Source organism: Pelodiscus sinensis, chromosome 11, assembly GCF_052426305.1.
Source record: "Pelodiscus sinensis isolate ZL-2025 chromosome 11, ASM5242630v1, whole genome shotgun sequence".
NCBI classification, from domain to species: Eukaryota; Metazoa; Chordata; order Testudines; family Trionychidae; genus Pelodiscus; species Pelodiscus sinensis.
The window spans coordinates 8025705-8042909 of NC_143062.1; the positions used below are offsets into that span (position 1 = coordinate 8025705).

Below are 17205 nucleotides of genomic sequence, written 5' to 3' on the forward strand. Positions count from 1 at the left end.
GCTCGTTGTGGGACGGGACGAGCGGGCCCCTCGGCTGGCCTGGCGCTGGCCTCTCCCGTGCTGGCAGGAAGCGGGGGCCTGTGTCTGGTGAGGTTGAGGTTTTGGAGGCAAGAAATGTAGATGCGCCAGTCAGAGTGGTGGAAATTGGGCCTCCGGCTCAGGGGTGGGGAACCTAAGGCCCCCGGCTTGCCTGGATCCGGCCCCCGAGGTGCAGGGCTTCCCCCTAACACTGGAGAGCCTGTGCTGGGGCTTCAGTCCTTCTGACGTGCTCCCATCTCCCGCAGGGCTGGAGCACACAAAATCTACTAGCCAGGTGTGCAAGGGGAACCTGGGGAGCGTCTTTTTCCTTCTCAGTCGGGGGCCAAGGCAGTGGGGGTTCGGGGCTTTTTTGCTTCCCACTCGTGTGCGGCCCCAACTGGTTATTCTGTGGGTCAGCGGCCCCCGACCCGAAGAAGGTCCCCGCCCCTGCTGTAGATCTCCTTTGAACATCTTTCTCTAGCCTGCCACTGCTAATCTGGCTCTCCGCCGGCTGGCGAGGGAAAGCCGTTCAAAGGAGATCTGGAGCGGGGCGGGAGATCTACAGCTGTGTTTTAAATGGAGGCGTTCCCATGTCGCTCGTGTCCCTCTCTTGCCAGACTTACAAGCAGCAGGGCAGCACGGTGCTGAAGCTGGGAGATACGGTCATTCCGTACCACGAGGACTTCACGATGTACATCACCACCAACCTGCCCAATCCCCACTACACGCCGGAGATCTCCACCAAGCTCACGCTCATCAACTTCACCCTCTCGCCCAGGTACCCGGCCCCCCGTTGCACCAACTGAGCTCCCAAGCTATAGGAATCAGAAGGATGCGCCGTGTGCTGAGGGTGCCAGCCCGGTGAGACCTGGGTTCAGTTCCCAGCCCTGCCACAGACTCCTTGGCCTTGGGCAAGTCACTTAGTCCCTCTGTGCTTCATGAAGACAATTGGCTTTCTCTGCCACACTGGGGTTTGGTGAGGCAGTCGGGGGTTATAGTGAGGGGGGCCACATACACATAGGTGCCAGCCCTGTGGGTGCTCTGGGGCTGGCGCACACACGGAAAAAAATTAATGGCTACTTAGCATCCACAGACAGCCAGCTCCTCCCCTCCCATGGCCCCCTGACTGCCGCAGCCTTTAAGATCAATTCCTCCCCCTCCTCCCTCCAGTGCTTCCCAGTCTGCAATCAGCTGCCCCCTGGTGGGCAGGAGGGAGGGGAGGAATGGGAATGGGGCGCACTGGAGGGGAGGGGATGGAAAGAGGCGAGGTGGGGATGGGCTGTGGGGCAGAGGCAGAGAGTCGGGGTGGGGGCAGGACCTGGGGTGGAGCAGAGATGTGAGCCCCCCGGGGCCCACAGGAAGCTAGTGCCTGTGCGTAGAGATTCACATACCACAGGTAGCTGTGTTGTGCTTAAAAGAAGCACCCGGGATCTCTTTCAGGGGGATAAGGCAAGAGGCCACATTTATTGAACATACATAGACCAATCAACACTTTATCATATGCATATGGCACATCACACTCATGCGCTCTCACACACACACAAGCACACTCCGTCTTGTTGTTCCCAAAAGTTGCTCCCCCTAGCTGCACTGGCCAGGTGAGTCAGATGGGGGAGGGGTGGAGCTGGGCTTCTGCTGATCCGGATCGATGCTCCCATGTTGACAAGATGAAAACCCGGGGTCTCTCTGCAAGATGCCTCCTATTTATCCCTCTCATGCAGCCAATTAGTCATCACCTCGCCTTTCTTAATGCTGCTTCAAAGAGAGTTCTTCCAAGGGCAGGCACTTGCTGCTTGACTCCCAAGGCGTCTGTCTGTCCAGTCTTCTTAATGAGCTCACTGCACAGGTATTGTCTTAGATCTGGCTCCCAGCCCCTCTCCACCCTTGCAACTGCTGCTGGAGGTGCTCCCCTTTCATTCTCCATTCACACCGCATTCATTTCAACAGGGCAATCAAGGAAAGGGGAGAGCTCAAAAGACTTTTTTCTTACAAGATCTAGATATCTTAATACAAAGTTCTAGGAGAAATGTTACAGAGATTCTCTAAGAACACTTAACAAAGATAGATCGAAAAGGACAAGATCTTAATACAAACTATAATATTACAGGGATTTATCCACAGCTGCACTGTGTGTCTCCAGAGGTGACACCCAGGGCAGTGTTCCCCACCAGTGTATGCCACGGTCTTTGGGGCGGCACAGCAACTCCCCTAGCCAGTCGCTTGGTTCGCGCCAGGTGCCCCACACAGCACCAGCAGTCGGTGCACGAGCGTTTCCGGCACCGGCTTGTTTGTGCGGCTCTGTGCGCTACACGCGGACATGGACGCACAATGTTTCGATCCCACCGGATTGTACGGTCCTGCGGTGCACAGGAGGAAACAGCCGTGTCAGCACGAGGGCGCTGTGGCTCGTGTTGGGTGAGCCAGGCGTTGGGAAGTGAGGGGAATCGCGGGGGCACGCCAGACAGGCCAGACTCCAAATGGGGCAGCGTCTGGAATAGGGGTGGAAGCGACTGGTCGACTGTCTGACAAGCAGATGCTTATTGGATAGTCGATGGTCACTCATCTAGTCGCTCCCCTCCTTGCTGCCTGTATCAAAGAGAGGCAGCAAGGGGAGGAGCGGGAGCTGGTGCGGAGGGAGCCGGCTTAAAAGCCAGGTCCCCCCAGCACCGTCTCCGTGGGGGGCAGGGGAGGCAAACGCGTCCCTGCTGCTGCGTCTCTCTCTTTGAAATGTACAAGAACCACCTGCGGCTCTGGTACATTTCCAAGGGCAAGGCGCAGCGGGATGGCGAGTGCCCCCCTTATCGACTGATTGAGTGGTTGGAAACTCCATTGACTACTCGATTAGTCGATTAATCGAAATGTCACATCCCTAGTCCGGAGAGGTTGGTGTAGGGTAGCGCCGTTTGGTTACACTCTGTGCGCCCACCTCCCCTGTTTGAGGGTATGTCTGCACTACCACCCTAGTTCGAACTAGGGTGGTTAATGTAGTCAACCGAAATTGCAAATGAAGCCCGGGATTTAAATATCCCAGGCTTCATTTGCATCTTGCCGGGAGCCGCCATTTTTAAATCCCCGTTAGTGCGGACTCCGTGCCCGCGGCTACACGCGGCACAGGGTAGGTAGTTCGAATTAGGCTTTCTAATTCGAACTACCGTTACTCCTCGTGGAACGAGGGGGGCTGCTTTGGGCTGAAAGCTGTTCTTCCCATAAACACTGGCTTCCTGCAGGCCCGCTCTGGCCCTGCCCCTACCAGACCCCTTCCCCGAAGCCCCCACCTTACCTCTTCCTGCCCCTCTCACGCCAGGCCTGGCCCCCACTCCGTCCCCCAAGTCCCCACCCGTGCTTCTGCCATCCCTGCTCCTCCCCCTCCCTTCCACAGCATGCTGGGAAACAGCTGATTGCTGGTGAGGGAGAGGAGTAGACGGGGCAGGGACCTTTGGCAAGCAGGAGGCACTGGGAAGGAAGAGAGGAGCTGGCTTCTGGTGGGTGCTAAGCACCTGCTACTATTATCCCTCCCTCCCCCCCCGGCGTGGGTGCTCCCACCCCAGAGCCCGGACAGAGTCAGTGCCGCTGGTTCTCCTGGCCCCCGTAACATTGCTTGTGCTGACCTCCTTCCCCGTCTGCAGCTTCAGGGCTCCTGTTAGGTGCTGCCTCTGCCAGGCTCTCGCCCACGTGAATCATCAGTGGCCCTGAGCCCCGTGGTCGGAAAGTCCGGCCATGACCTCCGCGGCTTCTGTTACAGCGGCTTGGAAGACCAGCTGCTGGGACAAGTGGTGGCGGAGGAGAGACCGGACTTAGAAGAGGCCAAAAACCAGCTGATCATTAGCAACGCCAAGATGCGCCAGGAGCTGAAGGAGATAGAGGACCAGATCCTGTACCGGCTCAGCTCCTCCGAGGGGAACCCCGTCGATGACTTGGAGCTCATCAAAGTGCTGGAGGCGTCCAAGCTAAAAGCAGGGGAAATCCAGGTGAGTGGCTGATCCACGTGCGCAGACACCCAGCCCTGGGCAGGTGAACCCGTTAGGACCAGGGAAACATGCAGCTGCGATGCCTCCGCATGTCCCGCAGGCCAAGGTGAAGATAGCCGAGCAGACGGAGAAAGACATCGACATCACGCGGCTGGAGTACGTGCCCGTAGCCGTCCGCACGCAGATCCTTTACTTCTGCGTCTCCGACCTGTCCAACGTGGACCCCATGTACCAGTATTCACTCGAGTGGTTCCTCAACATCTTCTTGTCCGGAATCACCAACTCCGAGAGAGCAGGTACCCGAGGGGTCAGGCGCTTGGTGCTGTGAGAATAGGATCCTGGCACTGGTTTGCTCCACACCCAGGGACCAGTCCAGCCCGGGGGCAAGTGTGAGCTTCATGCCAGATCCAAGTCTGGCCCTGGCTGTTTCCTGCTTGAACGAGGTCTCCTTCCCGTCACGCTCAGAAGTTCCTTCTGTCTCGAGACACATAAAGCTAGTTCAGGAAGAGACACGGAGGCGTCCTACATCGGCCAGCTTGGCGTTGCCAGTAAGGATGTTAAATATCGGTTAATTCACTAGTCGAGTAGTCGATGGAATTTCCATCGACCGCTCGATTAGTCGATAGGCACTTCCCCGTTCCTCCTTTGAAATGGGCAAGAGCCCCAGTGGGGGCCGAGCGGGGGCTCTGGTGCATTTCAAAGGTGGAACTCTGTGTGCAGCCCGCACCAGTGGGACGCCCCACTGACCCCGTTCTCCCCACGCTTCGAAATGCACAAAGCTGCCGCTTCGAAGTGCTCCCTCTTCCCCCCCCCCATTTGCTGCTTCTGTCTGATAGAGGCAGCAAAGGGGGGGAGAGCAGCTAGTCGACTCGACTATCCAATAAGCCAGGGCTACTCAACTGTGGAAGCCCCGGGGGCCCCAATGATACTCACAGCACATGCCGAGGGCCGCAGCTTAGGGGTGGTTGCATAGACATGCAAATATATGCAAATAGCTTCTTTCACACTGACAGGCAAGATTACACAACACAGGCCCCATTTGAGTCAGTTCTGCTGATATTAATAACATGCGACATTCACCCAATTTGCACCCATACGACAGCACTTTCAGTGAGCAGTGCCAGGCCAGGAATTGAACTACTAAAACGCGTATCAGCAGAAGACCATTAAAGAGACTCCTTTTTTGTTTTGGCTCCCGCCCGTGGGCCGCATGTTGAACCCCGTGTAAACCCAAACCGCACCATGGGCTGCAAACAAACAGGCCGTCCACAAGCCGTGTGCTGAGTCGCCCTGCGATAAGCATTTGCTTAGCAGATAGTCGACTGACTAGTCCTTAACATCCTTAGTTGCCAGCATGAGAGAATTCTCTCTGCCTGGGAGCATCTTTCTCCTCCACTGGTTCTCTTCTGAAGGGCAGATTATTACCTGGCACACAGCCGGGTAAGCAGTGTGCCAGGTTACCCCTGAGCACCTCTGGCTCCTTCCTTTGGGGAGTGCTTTTTCCAGGCAGTAAACTTTATCAAGCCCTTCGTGCCTCGGTAAGCACCTACCTGCCATCCACGTGATGTTCTGAGGAGCGAGACGGAGGCCCAGCGGCACTGGGATCCGCCCTCTGACACCACGTTTCCCTGCCCCATAACCACCAGGCCAGTCCCATGCAAAGATGTCTCGTTTCTGCTCAGACGGCTGCTGTTACTGAATGTCATGGCTCAGGGTGTTTAAAATGCCGGCAGCACAGAGCAACCTTGAAACTGAGACAAGGGCAAATGTTTCCCTCGGCCGCTGCCACCTCGCTGTCACCCCAGGAAGAGCCCAGATGCCTGTACTGAGGTGTGAGCAGGGGGCGCCATTCATGAACACACCATGGCAATGGTGTGCACCTGTGCTGAGCAGAAACACGCTGGGTGTATTGATAGCGGCCCGCGCCGGGAGCGTCTTCCTCCATTTCCACCGGTGCTTGCCTGAGTCGGTTGCCCTCTGTTCCTCGTGAAGGAGCAAACGGTCCTGGGACAGACCTGACGGAAGCTGAGATTAGCAGGGAGGGCCTTGAACACTGAAATGTACCCAGATCCCGGCTGGCACAGGCCACCGTGGTACTGAGTGTGGGTCCCTTCTCCGCCGCTCTCAGCATTGCTGGTTTGTGCCTGGCTCTTTTCAGACACCCTGAAGAAGCGGATCGTGAACATAAACAATTACCTCACCTTCAGTCTCTACTGCAACGTGTGCCGCAGTCTCTTTGAGAAGCACAAACTCATGTTTGCCTTTCTGCTGTGCGTCCGCATCATGATGAACGAAGGGAAAATCAACATGGTGAGTAAATAACAGGCTCCCGCTTGTTTAAATGAGCAGCTATCCTGGGACAGCCAAGTCCAGACTGCACCTGCTCCGTACTTTCTACAGATGATTCTCCACCCATGGCTGATGATTTGGATTCTCTGGCCAAGTTTCTAGTCATAAGGGAAGAGTTACCCATCCTGGTCATCTGTTAGGGTCTGGCTAATGTTCTGAATTTTCCATCAAAATACAATTTTGATCTCCTGGGGTCTTCTCTAGGTAATTTAGTCTGCAGCGCACACCTTTCTCCAGTTTGGCTGTGATGAAAACAAAGGGAATTCAGGGTGGTTGGTTCTGGCTCATTCATGGAGTATCTGCTACCTGACCCATTAAAAGAGCTTTTTACCCCACACGAGAAGGTTGGCAGATGGCAGAGTGTCTTACCGCACTTAAATTACTGGGGGTTTGCAAGGGTTGGGCTTTCATACAGAGCTTTGCTTCCAGAAAGATCAAGATGAATTTGGCTAAAGAGAAGGGATTTTACAGAAAATGGGCTAAACAAAGTGGCTGTGTCTACACTGGCCAATTTTTCCAGAAAATCAGCCGCTTTTCCGGAAAAACTTGCCAGCTGTCTACACTGGCCACTTGAATTTCCGCAAAAGCACTGACGATCTCATGTAAGATCGTCAGTGTTCTTGTGGAAATACTTTGCTGCTCCCGTTCGGGCAAAAGTCCTTTTGCGCAAAACTTTTGCGCAAAAGGGCCAGTGTAGACAGTTCAGATTTGTTTTCCACAGAAAAGCCCTGATCGCGAAAAGGGCAATCGGGGCTTTTTTGCGGAAAAGTGTGTCTAGATTGGCACGGACGCTTTTCCGCAAAAAGTGCTTTTGCGGAAAAGCGTCCATGACAATCTAGACGCTCTTTTCCGAAAATGCTTTTAACGGAAAACTTTTCCGTTAAAAGCATTTCCGGAAAACCATGCCAGTCTAGACGTAGCCAGTAAGTCTTGCGGCTAACCTGGAAAGGAAATATCAGTTGATGTCAATGTTCTTCCTTTTCCTTCTTTGCGTAGTAGGGTGCTTTCTGCTTTAGGCATTGGTTTAAGGCCATGTGTTCACTAGCCGCTGGATTGATGGTCAGCGCCTGAGCCAGAGGGGCTTGATTTATTGTGTCTGGTGTAGATGCGATCAATCAATTGCCGAGAGCTCTCCCCTCAATTCTAGTACTCCACCAAAATGGGCAGAGAAAAATGGGCAGAGTCGAGGAGAGCGTGTCAGCTGTCAACTCAGGCCTTGTCTACGCTGGCATGTTTTGCCACCAAAAACTGCCTCTTGGTGACAAAACTGAGAGTGTACACACTGCAATGAAAATTTTGTTGGGAAAAACACCCAATTTTGGTGACAAAAAGCTTCCAGCCCCGCAAGAGCCTTTTGTCTTTTCCCCTCCCTTTATTGTCGACAAAAAGCCAGCGTGGACTCTGCTGTTTGTTTTGTCGAGAGAACTGGCTTCTGCCAGGATCCCACAAAGCCTGTCCTGATGGTTCTGCTCAGTGTTTTGTGATCTCCGCTGCCCTGCAGGCTGCATCCCTCCCCTTTCAAATCTCCAGGAAGTATCTGACAGCTGAGTGAGCTGCTCCCTTTGGGGAACAAACAACAAGAGCAAATCGCTGGAATGTTCCTGTTCTGCCCTACTAGGAACACAGGCAGGGGGAGGGCTGCCGCAAGGGGAGGGCTAGAAAGACGCCGTGCTGCTTGCACATTCCTCAGTACAGAGAGCTCACAGAGCTACTCAGGATGCTGCTCCCAGCAGCTGAGGAGGCAATGGGAGAACTTGGAGAGAATCCCAAGAAGCACAGAGATCAGCTCTGCCTTCCCACAATGCTGCCTTTTGTGGCCAACCCTTCCCCGTGCCGACACAGCCTGACTGTGGCGAAGACTCCGCAGTAAGCAGACCTAAGCACGTCGACCTCAGCTACGTGAATAACATAGCTGAAGCTGCGTAACTTAGGTCACAGCCCACGGGAGGATAGACCAGGCCTGGGTGAACCTAATGCTGGACCCCTCGCGCTGCAATCAAATCCCAAAACTACTCCTCTGCTCATAAAGCTAGACTCTGTAGCAGGCCGATCAGCTGACCCTGTTACGGGGCTGTAGGAAATCTAGACTTCTCAACCCCTAGAGAGGTAAGGCCTAGGGTGCATTGGCAGTGCTGTGGCAGAAATCTCACGATCTGACCTGCGACAGAGTGGACAGCACGACAGACCCGAGTAGACAGTCTCTTACTGGAACCTGGCGTGCCTCACAGGTCAGGGCGCAGATATTCCGCACGCTGGCAGTTGACACTGAAGTGAAACTCCCCGACCCGTCACAAATTGTGCTCACGCTTCCCCACACTGGTCCTCGAGAAGCTAAACAAGAAATCACACAGGCCCCTTCATTGCTTTCCAGTTCTCCTGCTCCCACTTAGCACATGGGTCCAGAGCAGTGAGAAGTGATTGAAACACTCTTCAAAATGTTCTCCTGACCCCAAAGAGCCAGCCACATTACCAGATCAAGATTAGTTTGGCTCTTGCCCAAAATACCATGCTGCCAGCCGGCCCTTTCTGGTCTAAAACGGACGGTTTCTTAGAAAGAAAGAAGGGTTATTCACGCTGCAGGCTCTGGCAAGGGCCTGCCCCACGGAGCGCGACCTTCGAGGCCGAGCAGGCTGGCGGTAGACGCGTGCTGTGTGCCCCGCAGGATGAGTGGCGTTACCTCCTGTCTGGAGGGACCGTGAAAACGATGCGCGAGAACCCGGCTCCCGAGTGGCTGTATGAGAGAGCCTGGGGGGACATCTTGGCCTTAACCAACCTGAGGAATTTCTCCAGCTTTGCAGACGACTTTGTGGACAACGTCGAGGGGTTCCGCGCAATTTTTGACAGTGCCGAGCCGCACCGGTGAGTCCGCCCCCCCGCAGCTGTGGGTCCGAGTTCGGTTGGCTGCGGGGTGGGCAGCAGAGACATGCTCCCGCAGCGATGCAGCCACGTGGCCTGGAGCAAGAATGAGGCAGAACCCAGGCCTGGCGCACAGTGAGCTCAGATCCCAGGGCTGACGTGGGTGGGGTTAGGAGAGCCGTTCTCCGTGGCCTGGTGTATTCGGCGTCTGGTTTAAGCCCCTTCCGTCCCCAGAGGGTAACGTACAGTCAGCATGTGATTGTCTTGCAGAGAGCCGCTGCCTGGCAAGTGGGACAGCCAGCTGGACTCCTTCCAGAAGCTGCTGCCCCTCCGCTGCCTGCGAGGAGATAAGGTCACCAACGCCATGCAGGACTTTGTGGCCCTGAATCTGGACCAGCGCTTCATCGAGCCCCAGGTAACCGGCCGGGCTCGTCCGGGGCATGCCTGGAGCGAAGAGACGGGGTGACGCTCACCGGCAGCACAGGGCCTGGGATCGCCCCGGCCGGGCGGGGGGAGGCTGATGTGGCTGTAAATGGATGCTCTGCAACCACTCTAATACCTCGCTCGTGTACAGCATTGTCATGGAGTGCGGGGGAGTCACCTGGCCCCGCATCCCCGGCCACAGCCAGATGGGACTCCCGGCAGGTAGAACAGAAGGGGCACTGGTTCCCAGGGACACAGCGATGTCTTGTTACAGGAACCAGGAGCAGCCAGGACCATCCCATTTGGGGAGAGGGGACCCGGAGCCAGCACCCTGCCCCCCTCCCTGCATCCTCAGGCACCCAGCAACTGGTCCCAGCCCTGCAGGCAGCCCCGCCCCTCCTTTGTTCAGATGAACCCACCCAGGCTCAGGTTACAAGAGAGCCTGAGCCACTGTGCACTTGCTAAGATGGGGCAGCCTCCCCCTCAGTGAGAGCCACACCCAACATTACCATCGCCAGCCAGGGAAACTGAGGCACACACTGCGTTACTGCAGAACAGACAGGACAGTAGGAACCACAATCCCCACGGTCTCTCAGGCACTTCCCATGAGTAGCTCTCCGAGCCCTTTGTAAGGCAGGGCAGTGGCATTATCTCCCTTTTGCAGCTGCGTAAACTGAGGCACGGAGCAGTGAAGTGACTTGGCCAAGGTCAACAGGCCAGTGGCAGAGCCAGGCATGGAATCGAGGCCTCCTGAGTCCCAGTGGGGAAGGGGCGGGGCCTCAGGGCAGGGCAGATCCTGGGTTTCCCTTCACTACAAAAAGGTGGGAGACCACTCTCTGGGCAGGCCACCCCACACAGGCCGCCTGACAGCCCCTTCCTGTCTTTCAGACGTCAGACCTCACTGCGGTGTTCAGGGAGTCCGCCTCCACCACCCCGCTGATATTCGTGCTCTCCCCTGGGACGGACCCAGCCGCCGATCTCTACAAATTTGCTGAAGAAATGAAGTTCTCCAAGAAGCTGTCGGCTATTTCTCTGGGCCAGGGTCAGGTGAGCCACTGGCAGGCTCGGGGCGAGCACTGTGTCACTCCGTGCCCAAGGGGTTACTCGTGTAGCGCCCGGGAAGCCAGGCTCTAACCTACCCGTCTGGAGAGGCCCCTTTGGCCGTGGCGGGAGGGATCGTTCAGCAGGGACGCCCCCTTGCATCCTTCCACGGCTTGGCGGGGCCGCCGGCCCTTTCTCCCAATGAGCCTCTTTTGGGAGCAAAACTCACTCCTGGCACGGACGCCACTGCCCTCGTGTGGTGAGCCGGGGCTTTGCCGAGGCGCCGGTTCGGGTGAACCGTTCCCCTTTGGCAGGTGCAGGCGTCAGAGCCGCCGTTGCGAGGCCAAGTAGCTACCTGGTCTGAGGGCCTTGGAGCACGGGTGTCCCGTGCGTGAGGCTAACAAGCCAGCTGGCGGACGCGCGGCGTGGTGGGGTGGTGGGGAGGAAGGGGGCCAGTGCCCGTGTACCCCACCGGTCAGCGCGTTACGCACGCCCCACGCTGTGCCCGCTCCTCCCAGGAGCGAGCCCCTTACCGCCCTGGCTGGGGCTGTGCCAGGACAACCCTCGGAGCTGGCCAGACGGGCGGCCCTCACGCTAGTCGAGCCCCGCCGCTGTAGCTCTACCCCCGCCCTGAGCCTGGGCCACGGCCACTGACAGCCGCGGCTCATCTCGGCGCCCTCCCCTAGGGTCCCCGCGCCGAGGCGATGATGCGAAGCTCCATGGAGCGCGGGAAGTGGGTCTTCTTCCAGAACTGCCACCTCGCCCCCAGCTGGATGCCGTCACTGGAGAGACTCATCGAGAGCATCAACCCTGACAAGGTGACCCCGCCCCCACGGCGTTACCCAGCCTCCTCCGCACCCCCCGGGGCAGGGGAGTGGCCTGCTTGGGAGCGTGTGGCTCACCTCTCCCACGGGCACTCCTCCTGCTGCCCCCCTTAACAGCACACAGCTTGGAGGGCACCTCGGTGCTCCTCCTCCGCCCACCCGCTGACGGAACATGGCTCCGGCGCCCTGGCGCTCATTGCTTCGTGCTAGGACCCGTCTCCCCCCTTCAGCCATACCCCGCCCGGGGCGAGAATGTAGCTTCTGGGTTCCACCCAGCTCGTGGGGAATGAGAGGTGTTACCGGCCCGCAGCGAGAGTGACGGGCGGGCCTGGCCACTCTCCGACAGCGACGGGCGGGGAGCCGCTTACACCCTGCAAGGAGCACACGAGCACGGGGCCCGTGTCCAGCCACAGACCTGCCAGTGCATCTGTCAGGCCGCGCGCTTGGGGCACGCAGGGAGACCCAGTTGTCTCAGCAAGCAGCTCGTACCCACCCCAGAGATGCCTCTTAGCCCAGTGCCGTACGAGCCAGGGAGCCGGCGGCTGCTGTCTGAAACAGCCACAGCTGGGTTGGCCTGCAGCTCTCGCGAGTGAGACTGACCGGGGGCTGCTTGATTCGCGACAGCCTGGCTCTTCAGCAGGTTGGGGCTGGCTGTCACGGATTCACAGCAGCGGTGCTTGTTTGGGAAGCCATCAAGAGGCAGATGCAGCTGCCTCCCACTGGCGCATCAGCTTTGCTGTCGGACTGTATCCGGGTGCTTCTGCTCTTTGCCCTCAACCTCCTCGCGCGTGCTACAGAAAAACTGCACCGCTTCCACCAGCTACCCCCGAATGGTCACCGCGCGGTGCCCCCCACGTGACAGCAATACAGCGTATCCAGCTGAGGGGTGCTTCATTAATGAGGCCCTTTTTAACATCCGGCGGGCAGACTGTTGCCTCTGATGGACGCTGGGGGAGCCAACGGTGTGCCGCACAGCTTGGTATCTAACCGGGCTGGCTCTGCCCGGCCGCAGAAAAACCTTTCCTGGGGCTGGGCAGGCAAGCGGAGCGAGTTTCCCGTGGGTCTGAGCACAGATCTGGGGGGTCCCTCGGGAGAGGTTTGTGCCTCTGAGCTGGGAAGCGCTCTGCCTCCAGCGAGGGAGGGTTGCAGGACATGTCCGTAGCAAGTGGGTGTCTCACATGTAACCCCAGCACTCGCTGTCCCTGGACTGCCTAGGTGCACCGCGACTTTCGCCTGTGGCTCACCAGCCTGCCCAGTAACCAGTTCCCAGTGTCCATCCTTCAGAACGGCTCCAAGATGACCATCGAGCCCCCGCGCGGGGTCAAGGCCAACCTGCTCAAGTCCTACATGAGCCTGAGTGACGACTTCCTGAACTCCTGCTCCAAGGTGAGCCCTGCGCCCTCCCCCCACTGGCTGCTGTGACCGCCCATTCCCCCTCGGACCGCCAGCGAGCGCACGGGCCCTGTGCCAAAGGTGCGCGGGGCCTCCCTGGCGGCGTGCTCTTCGGCCAGGCCCTGCCAAGCGGCCTGGGCTGGTGGGCTCCGTTGCAGGCCCCAGGCAGCGGGAACTGGGGTTTATTTCTCGTAGACAGGCGTGCCGCCGTGGCCGCCAATTGGCAACGTCGCAGCCGGCCCAGCTCACACTGGGACGTTAACATTCACCCTCGGTGCCTTACCTAGGATTATACGCCCAGGCCTTCCCCAAATGGGGCAGCCAGAGCCACCATTCCAACCCTGCGGCAATCAGCGGGTCGGGCCCTCTAGCTGCTGATGTGTGTGGGGCAGACCCGAGAGAGCTCGACAGAACCACCCGCTGGTCGAGCAACTCTCGCTGCTCTGCCCCGGGCCCTGTAGGTCTCCGAGTTTAAGTCCCTGCTGCTGTCGCTTTGCCTGTTCCACGGGAACGCGCTGGAGCGGAGGAAGTTCGGGCCGCTGGGGTTCAATATCCCCTATGAGTTCACGGATGGAGACCTCCGCATCTGCATCAGCCAGCTGAAGATGTTCCTGGACGAATATGCGGACATCCCGTACAAGGTCGGTGTGGAGGGCTCGTCTGCCATGCCTCGGGATGGGCACTGGCGTGGGTGTCCCGTGGGTAAGGCGTGGGACCGCTGCCTGGCCCCACCCTTGCTCTGCCCACGGGATGCCTGCTGTCGGCGTATTGGGGGCAGAGCGTTGCTGCGCCCAGCACCCGCCTTCCTGGTGCTGGAGGGGCTGGGCTGGGTCGGGTGGCACATCGTCCTCTCCCCTGGTGCTCTGGGCCTGGAGAGGCCAGGCTGGGCTGGGCAGCACCCCTCCTTGGGCTGGGGAGAGCGTGTGCCTGCCTGCTCTCCTCCCTGTGGTTGGAAGGGGGGAGCACGTGTGAGGCACGCTGCCCCACCTTCCCGTGGGAGGGCGGGAAAGGGGTGGGGCCTCCGCAGAAGGGGCGGGACTGGAGGTGGGGCGGGGATTTGCCTCCCCCAGCCCTGCCTTCACCAAGGAGGCAGTGGGTGTGAGGAATGCCCACGGGAGCGTGGTAACGAGCTGGAGGGGCCCAGAGGCAGCCTGCCCTACATGGTGGTTAGAGCAGTGGCAGGTCAGCAGCCAGAGGGGCCACGCGTCAGTTTCAGTCCCTGGGACGGCTGTGGAAAGTGGCCTGTGGAACCCGACTGATCAGGTCACCTGGTCAGTGTTAGGTTAAGCTACCGTCTGACCGACCAGGTGGGATCCCGGGTGGGAAGCTCCCAGCCCACTGTGCTTCCAGCCCTGCACTGGGGCTGGGGTGGCTGCCGGCCGTGGGCCCCGCGCTGGGTCTGGTGGGGCTGGAGCAGCCCTCCACCCGTGGAAAGCCTGGGGCCCGGTAAGCATCACCCTTTCACGTTACCCATTCCCATGCTGAGCGGAGGTGTTCGCCGGCTCCCACCAATCCAGGTGCAGCAGACATACAAGCCCGGATCTGCCCTGCAGCACCTGAGTGGCCAACACGCCCACTCCCCCTCCCCCTCCCCGGCCTCCACCCACCCATTCTTTGCCCTCCCCCTCCTGCCCCTGGGCTTCTGGTGGGCCCTGATGGTCGCCATCAGGCCCCCCACAGTCCAGGAACTGTATCTGTATTGATCTCGCAGGCCGAAGTCTGGCGCTCTGCCCGTGGAACTTGTTCCCAGCAGGAATGTCCCTCGGACTGTTGACTAGAAGTTTTATAATGAGAGCCCTGAGCAGAAATGAGCTGCAGCTTGACACCGCCAGGCACGCCGACCCCACGTCCACACACCCCATTTCTGCACATTTGCAGGGTTCCAGATACACATGGGCTATGTCTAGACTGGCATGATTTTCCGCAAAAGCTTTTAACGGAAAAGTTTTTCCGTTAAAAGCATTTGCGGAAAAGAGCGTCTAGATCGGCACGGACGCTTTTCCGTAAAAGCAATTTTGCGGAAAAGCGTCCGTGCCAATCTAGACGCAGTTTTGCGCAAGAAAGCCCCAATCACCATTTTCGTGTCTTTTTTGCGCAAAACAATACTGCGGTGTCTACACTGGCCCTCTTGCACAAAAGCATTTGCTTTTGCCCGAACGGGAGCAGCATAGTATTTCCACAAGAAGCACTGATTTCGGACAGTAGGAAGTCAGTGTTCTTGCAGAAATTCAAGCGGCCAGTGTAGACAGCTGGCAAGTTTTTCCACAAAAGCAGCTGCTTTTACGGAAAAACTTGCCAGTCTAGATGCAGCCATTTTGTATCGGCATCCACAAAAATGAGCAGCAAATGTTGGCACCCACATGTGCGTGTGCAGGGCCCGGGGGATGTGAGGCAGATCCCTGAGCATTTGCAGGGCGCTGTTTATAACCGACCATGCAGAGACAGACTTCCCCATCGGGGTGCCCAACGCATCCTGCACTTGCTCTCTCACTGAGACTCCAGTTCACGTCCCTGCGCTTTGGGGTAGGACGCTGCTTCTGAGGTAACGCTGCTGCTCCCCTCTCCTTTCCAGGTTCTGAAGTACACGGCTGGGGAGATCAATTACGGAGGCCGGGTGACAGATGACTGGGACAGGCGCTGCATCATGAACATATTAGAAGATTTCTACAAGCCGGAAGTTCTAACTGAGGATTTTGCTTATTCTGAGTCTGGGATCTACAAACAGATCAACACCACCTATGATCTTAACGTAAGTCCTCCACGCGTTCTCCGAGCCTCAGACACAGAACTGAGTGCAAGCTCGAGCCTGGAGACTCCAAACCGGGGGCCGTCCTCAGTAGGGAGGTGATGTGGTCCCAATTCAGCAGCAGACTGTACAGGGCAATAGAGGCCGTTTATCAGACGCCGTACCTGCAGCTAACAGCAAGAGCCTCAACACAGGTGGTTGGGTCTGGGAGGCAGCGGCTGTCTGGTTGGTGCCGTGGACACCCAAAGGCTCTCAAGCAGAACGTGTCGGCTGGGCCAGTCCCCCTCAGACCAGAGCTGGGCGGGTCCCCCGCCTAACTGCTGATCTCCCCCTAGGGCTACATCCAGTACATCAAGAGCCTGCCGCTCAATGACATCCCGGAGATCTTCGGCTTGCACGACAACGCCAACATCACCTTTGCGCAGAACGAGACCTTCATGCTGCTCGGGGCCATCGTTCAGCTGCAGCCAAAGACGTCCACGTCCGGCGGCCAAGGCCGGGAGGAGGTGCATGGCTGGGCGTGCCACATGCCCCGTGCGGCACACGCTGCTCTGGGGGAGAGTGGAAGGCAACGCCTGCCCTGCTCTGGCTCCTCCAGCCGCGTCCCCTCCCGCTGCGCCAGGCCGGATTTGGGAAGGCGAGCGGGGTGGGGCCAGTCAGCCCGGGGAGGGGAGATCGGCGGCTCCTGGAGCTAGCAGTAGTGCGGTAGCCAGCCCTCTCCTGGCTAAGGGGGGGATGCTGTGCCCTAGAGACCCCAGGCAGACACGCTCACTGAAAGCCACCTGGCAGTTTGTGCAGGGACCTCAGCCTCTGCGTCCTGGCCGGGGACGTGTTCCTCCACTAAGGGCACGTTGCCGAGCGAATGCCTGCCTGCCCCGCCCATGGAGGTGGAGGAGGCGTCTCCTGCTGCAGCATCATGCAGGCAGCGTGTGCGTGGAGGGAAAGCAGCTCTCTCTGGAGGGGGGGGGTCCACGTTCCTCCCCAGCACCCGCCTTGGGAGATGATCTGGCTGGAATCCGGGCAGCCCTGCAGCAGCTGATTTGGAGGGAAGCTAGTGAGTGGCAACAAGACTGTCCCCTGCTGGCGGAGGAGAGAGCAGCAGCATGGAGATGGGGACGCAAGCCCAGAGCGCGGTGGAGCCTGAACGCAGCTGGTCCAATGACAGATCCTGCCCCACCCCTTGTACCGCAGCTGGCTCCTGGCAGCCTGTTCCCTGGGCCTGCCCGGAGAGCTCCTCGAGGAGTCCTCTCTAGGATGAGCACTAGAGGGTCAGGGCCAGGCCTTTCCTGTGCTTCCCCTCGAGGAGCAACCCGCGGTGACAGCTAACCCTGTGAGATCTCGGGCCGGAAAGGCGCCTGGCTCCAGCCCCTCCCTAGTGCTGCCTCCCCACGAGCAGCTTCTCACGCCGTGCGCCGTCTGCGTTCCAGCTGGTGGAGGAGACGTCGAAGGACATCCTGGCGAAGGTCCCCGTGCCCATTAACCTGCAGGAGGTGATGCTGAAATACCCGGTGCTGTACGAGGAGTCCATGAACACGGTGCTGGCGCAGGAGGTGATCAGGTAGAGCTCCGCCTCACAGCCCGGCTTCCT

The 17205-nt window shown here is 58.6% G+C and overlaps 1 protein-coding gene across 2 annotated transcripts in view; it reads left to right on the plus strand.

Annotated features, from left to right (window-relative positions):
• DNAH1 (dynein axonemal heavy chain 1) overlaps nt 1–17205 on the plus strand; it is a 125386-nt gene that overhangs the window by 105155 nt on the left and 3026 nt on the right. For both annotated transcript variants that reach the window (XM_075939494.2, XM_089781040.1), the window contains exons 63-75: nt 636–796; nt 3761–3986; nt 4087–4282; nt 6145–6296; nt 8998–9194; nt 9462–9606; nt 10503–10661; nt 11342–11473; nt 12695–12865; nt 13333–13512; nt 15444–15620; nt 15953–16123; nt 17045–17175. In XM_075939494.2, the coding sequence (XP_075795609.2) occupies nt 636–796; nt 3761–3986; nt 4087–4282; nt 6145–6296; nt 8998–9194; nt 9462–9606; nt 10503–10661; nt 11342–11473; nt 12695–12865; nt 13333–13512; nt 15444–15620; nt 15953–16123; nt 17045–17175 (2198 nt within the window). The remainder of the gene's footprint in view (nt 1–635; nt 797–3760; nt 3987–4086; nt 4283–6144; nt 6297–8997; nt 9195–9461; nt 9607–10502; nt 10662–11341; nt 11474–12694; nt 12866–13332; nt 13513–15443; nt 15621–15952; nt 16124–17044; nt 17176–17205) is intronic.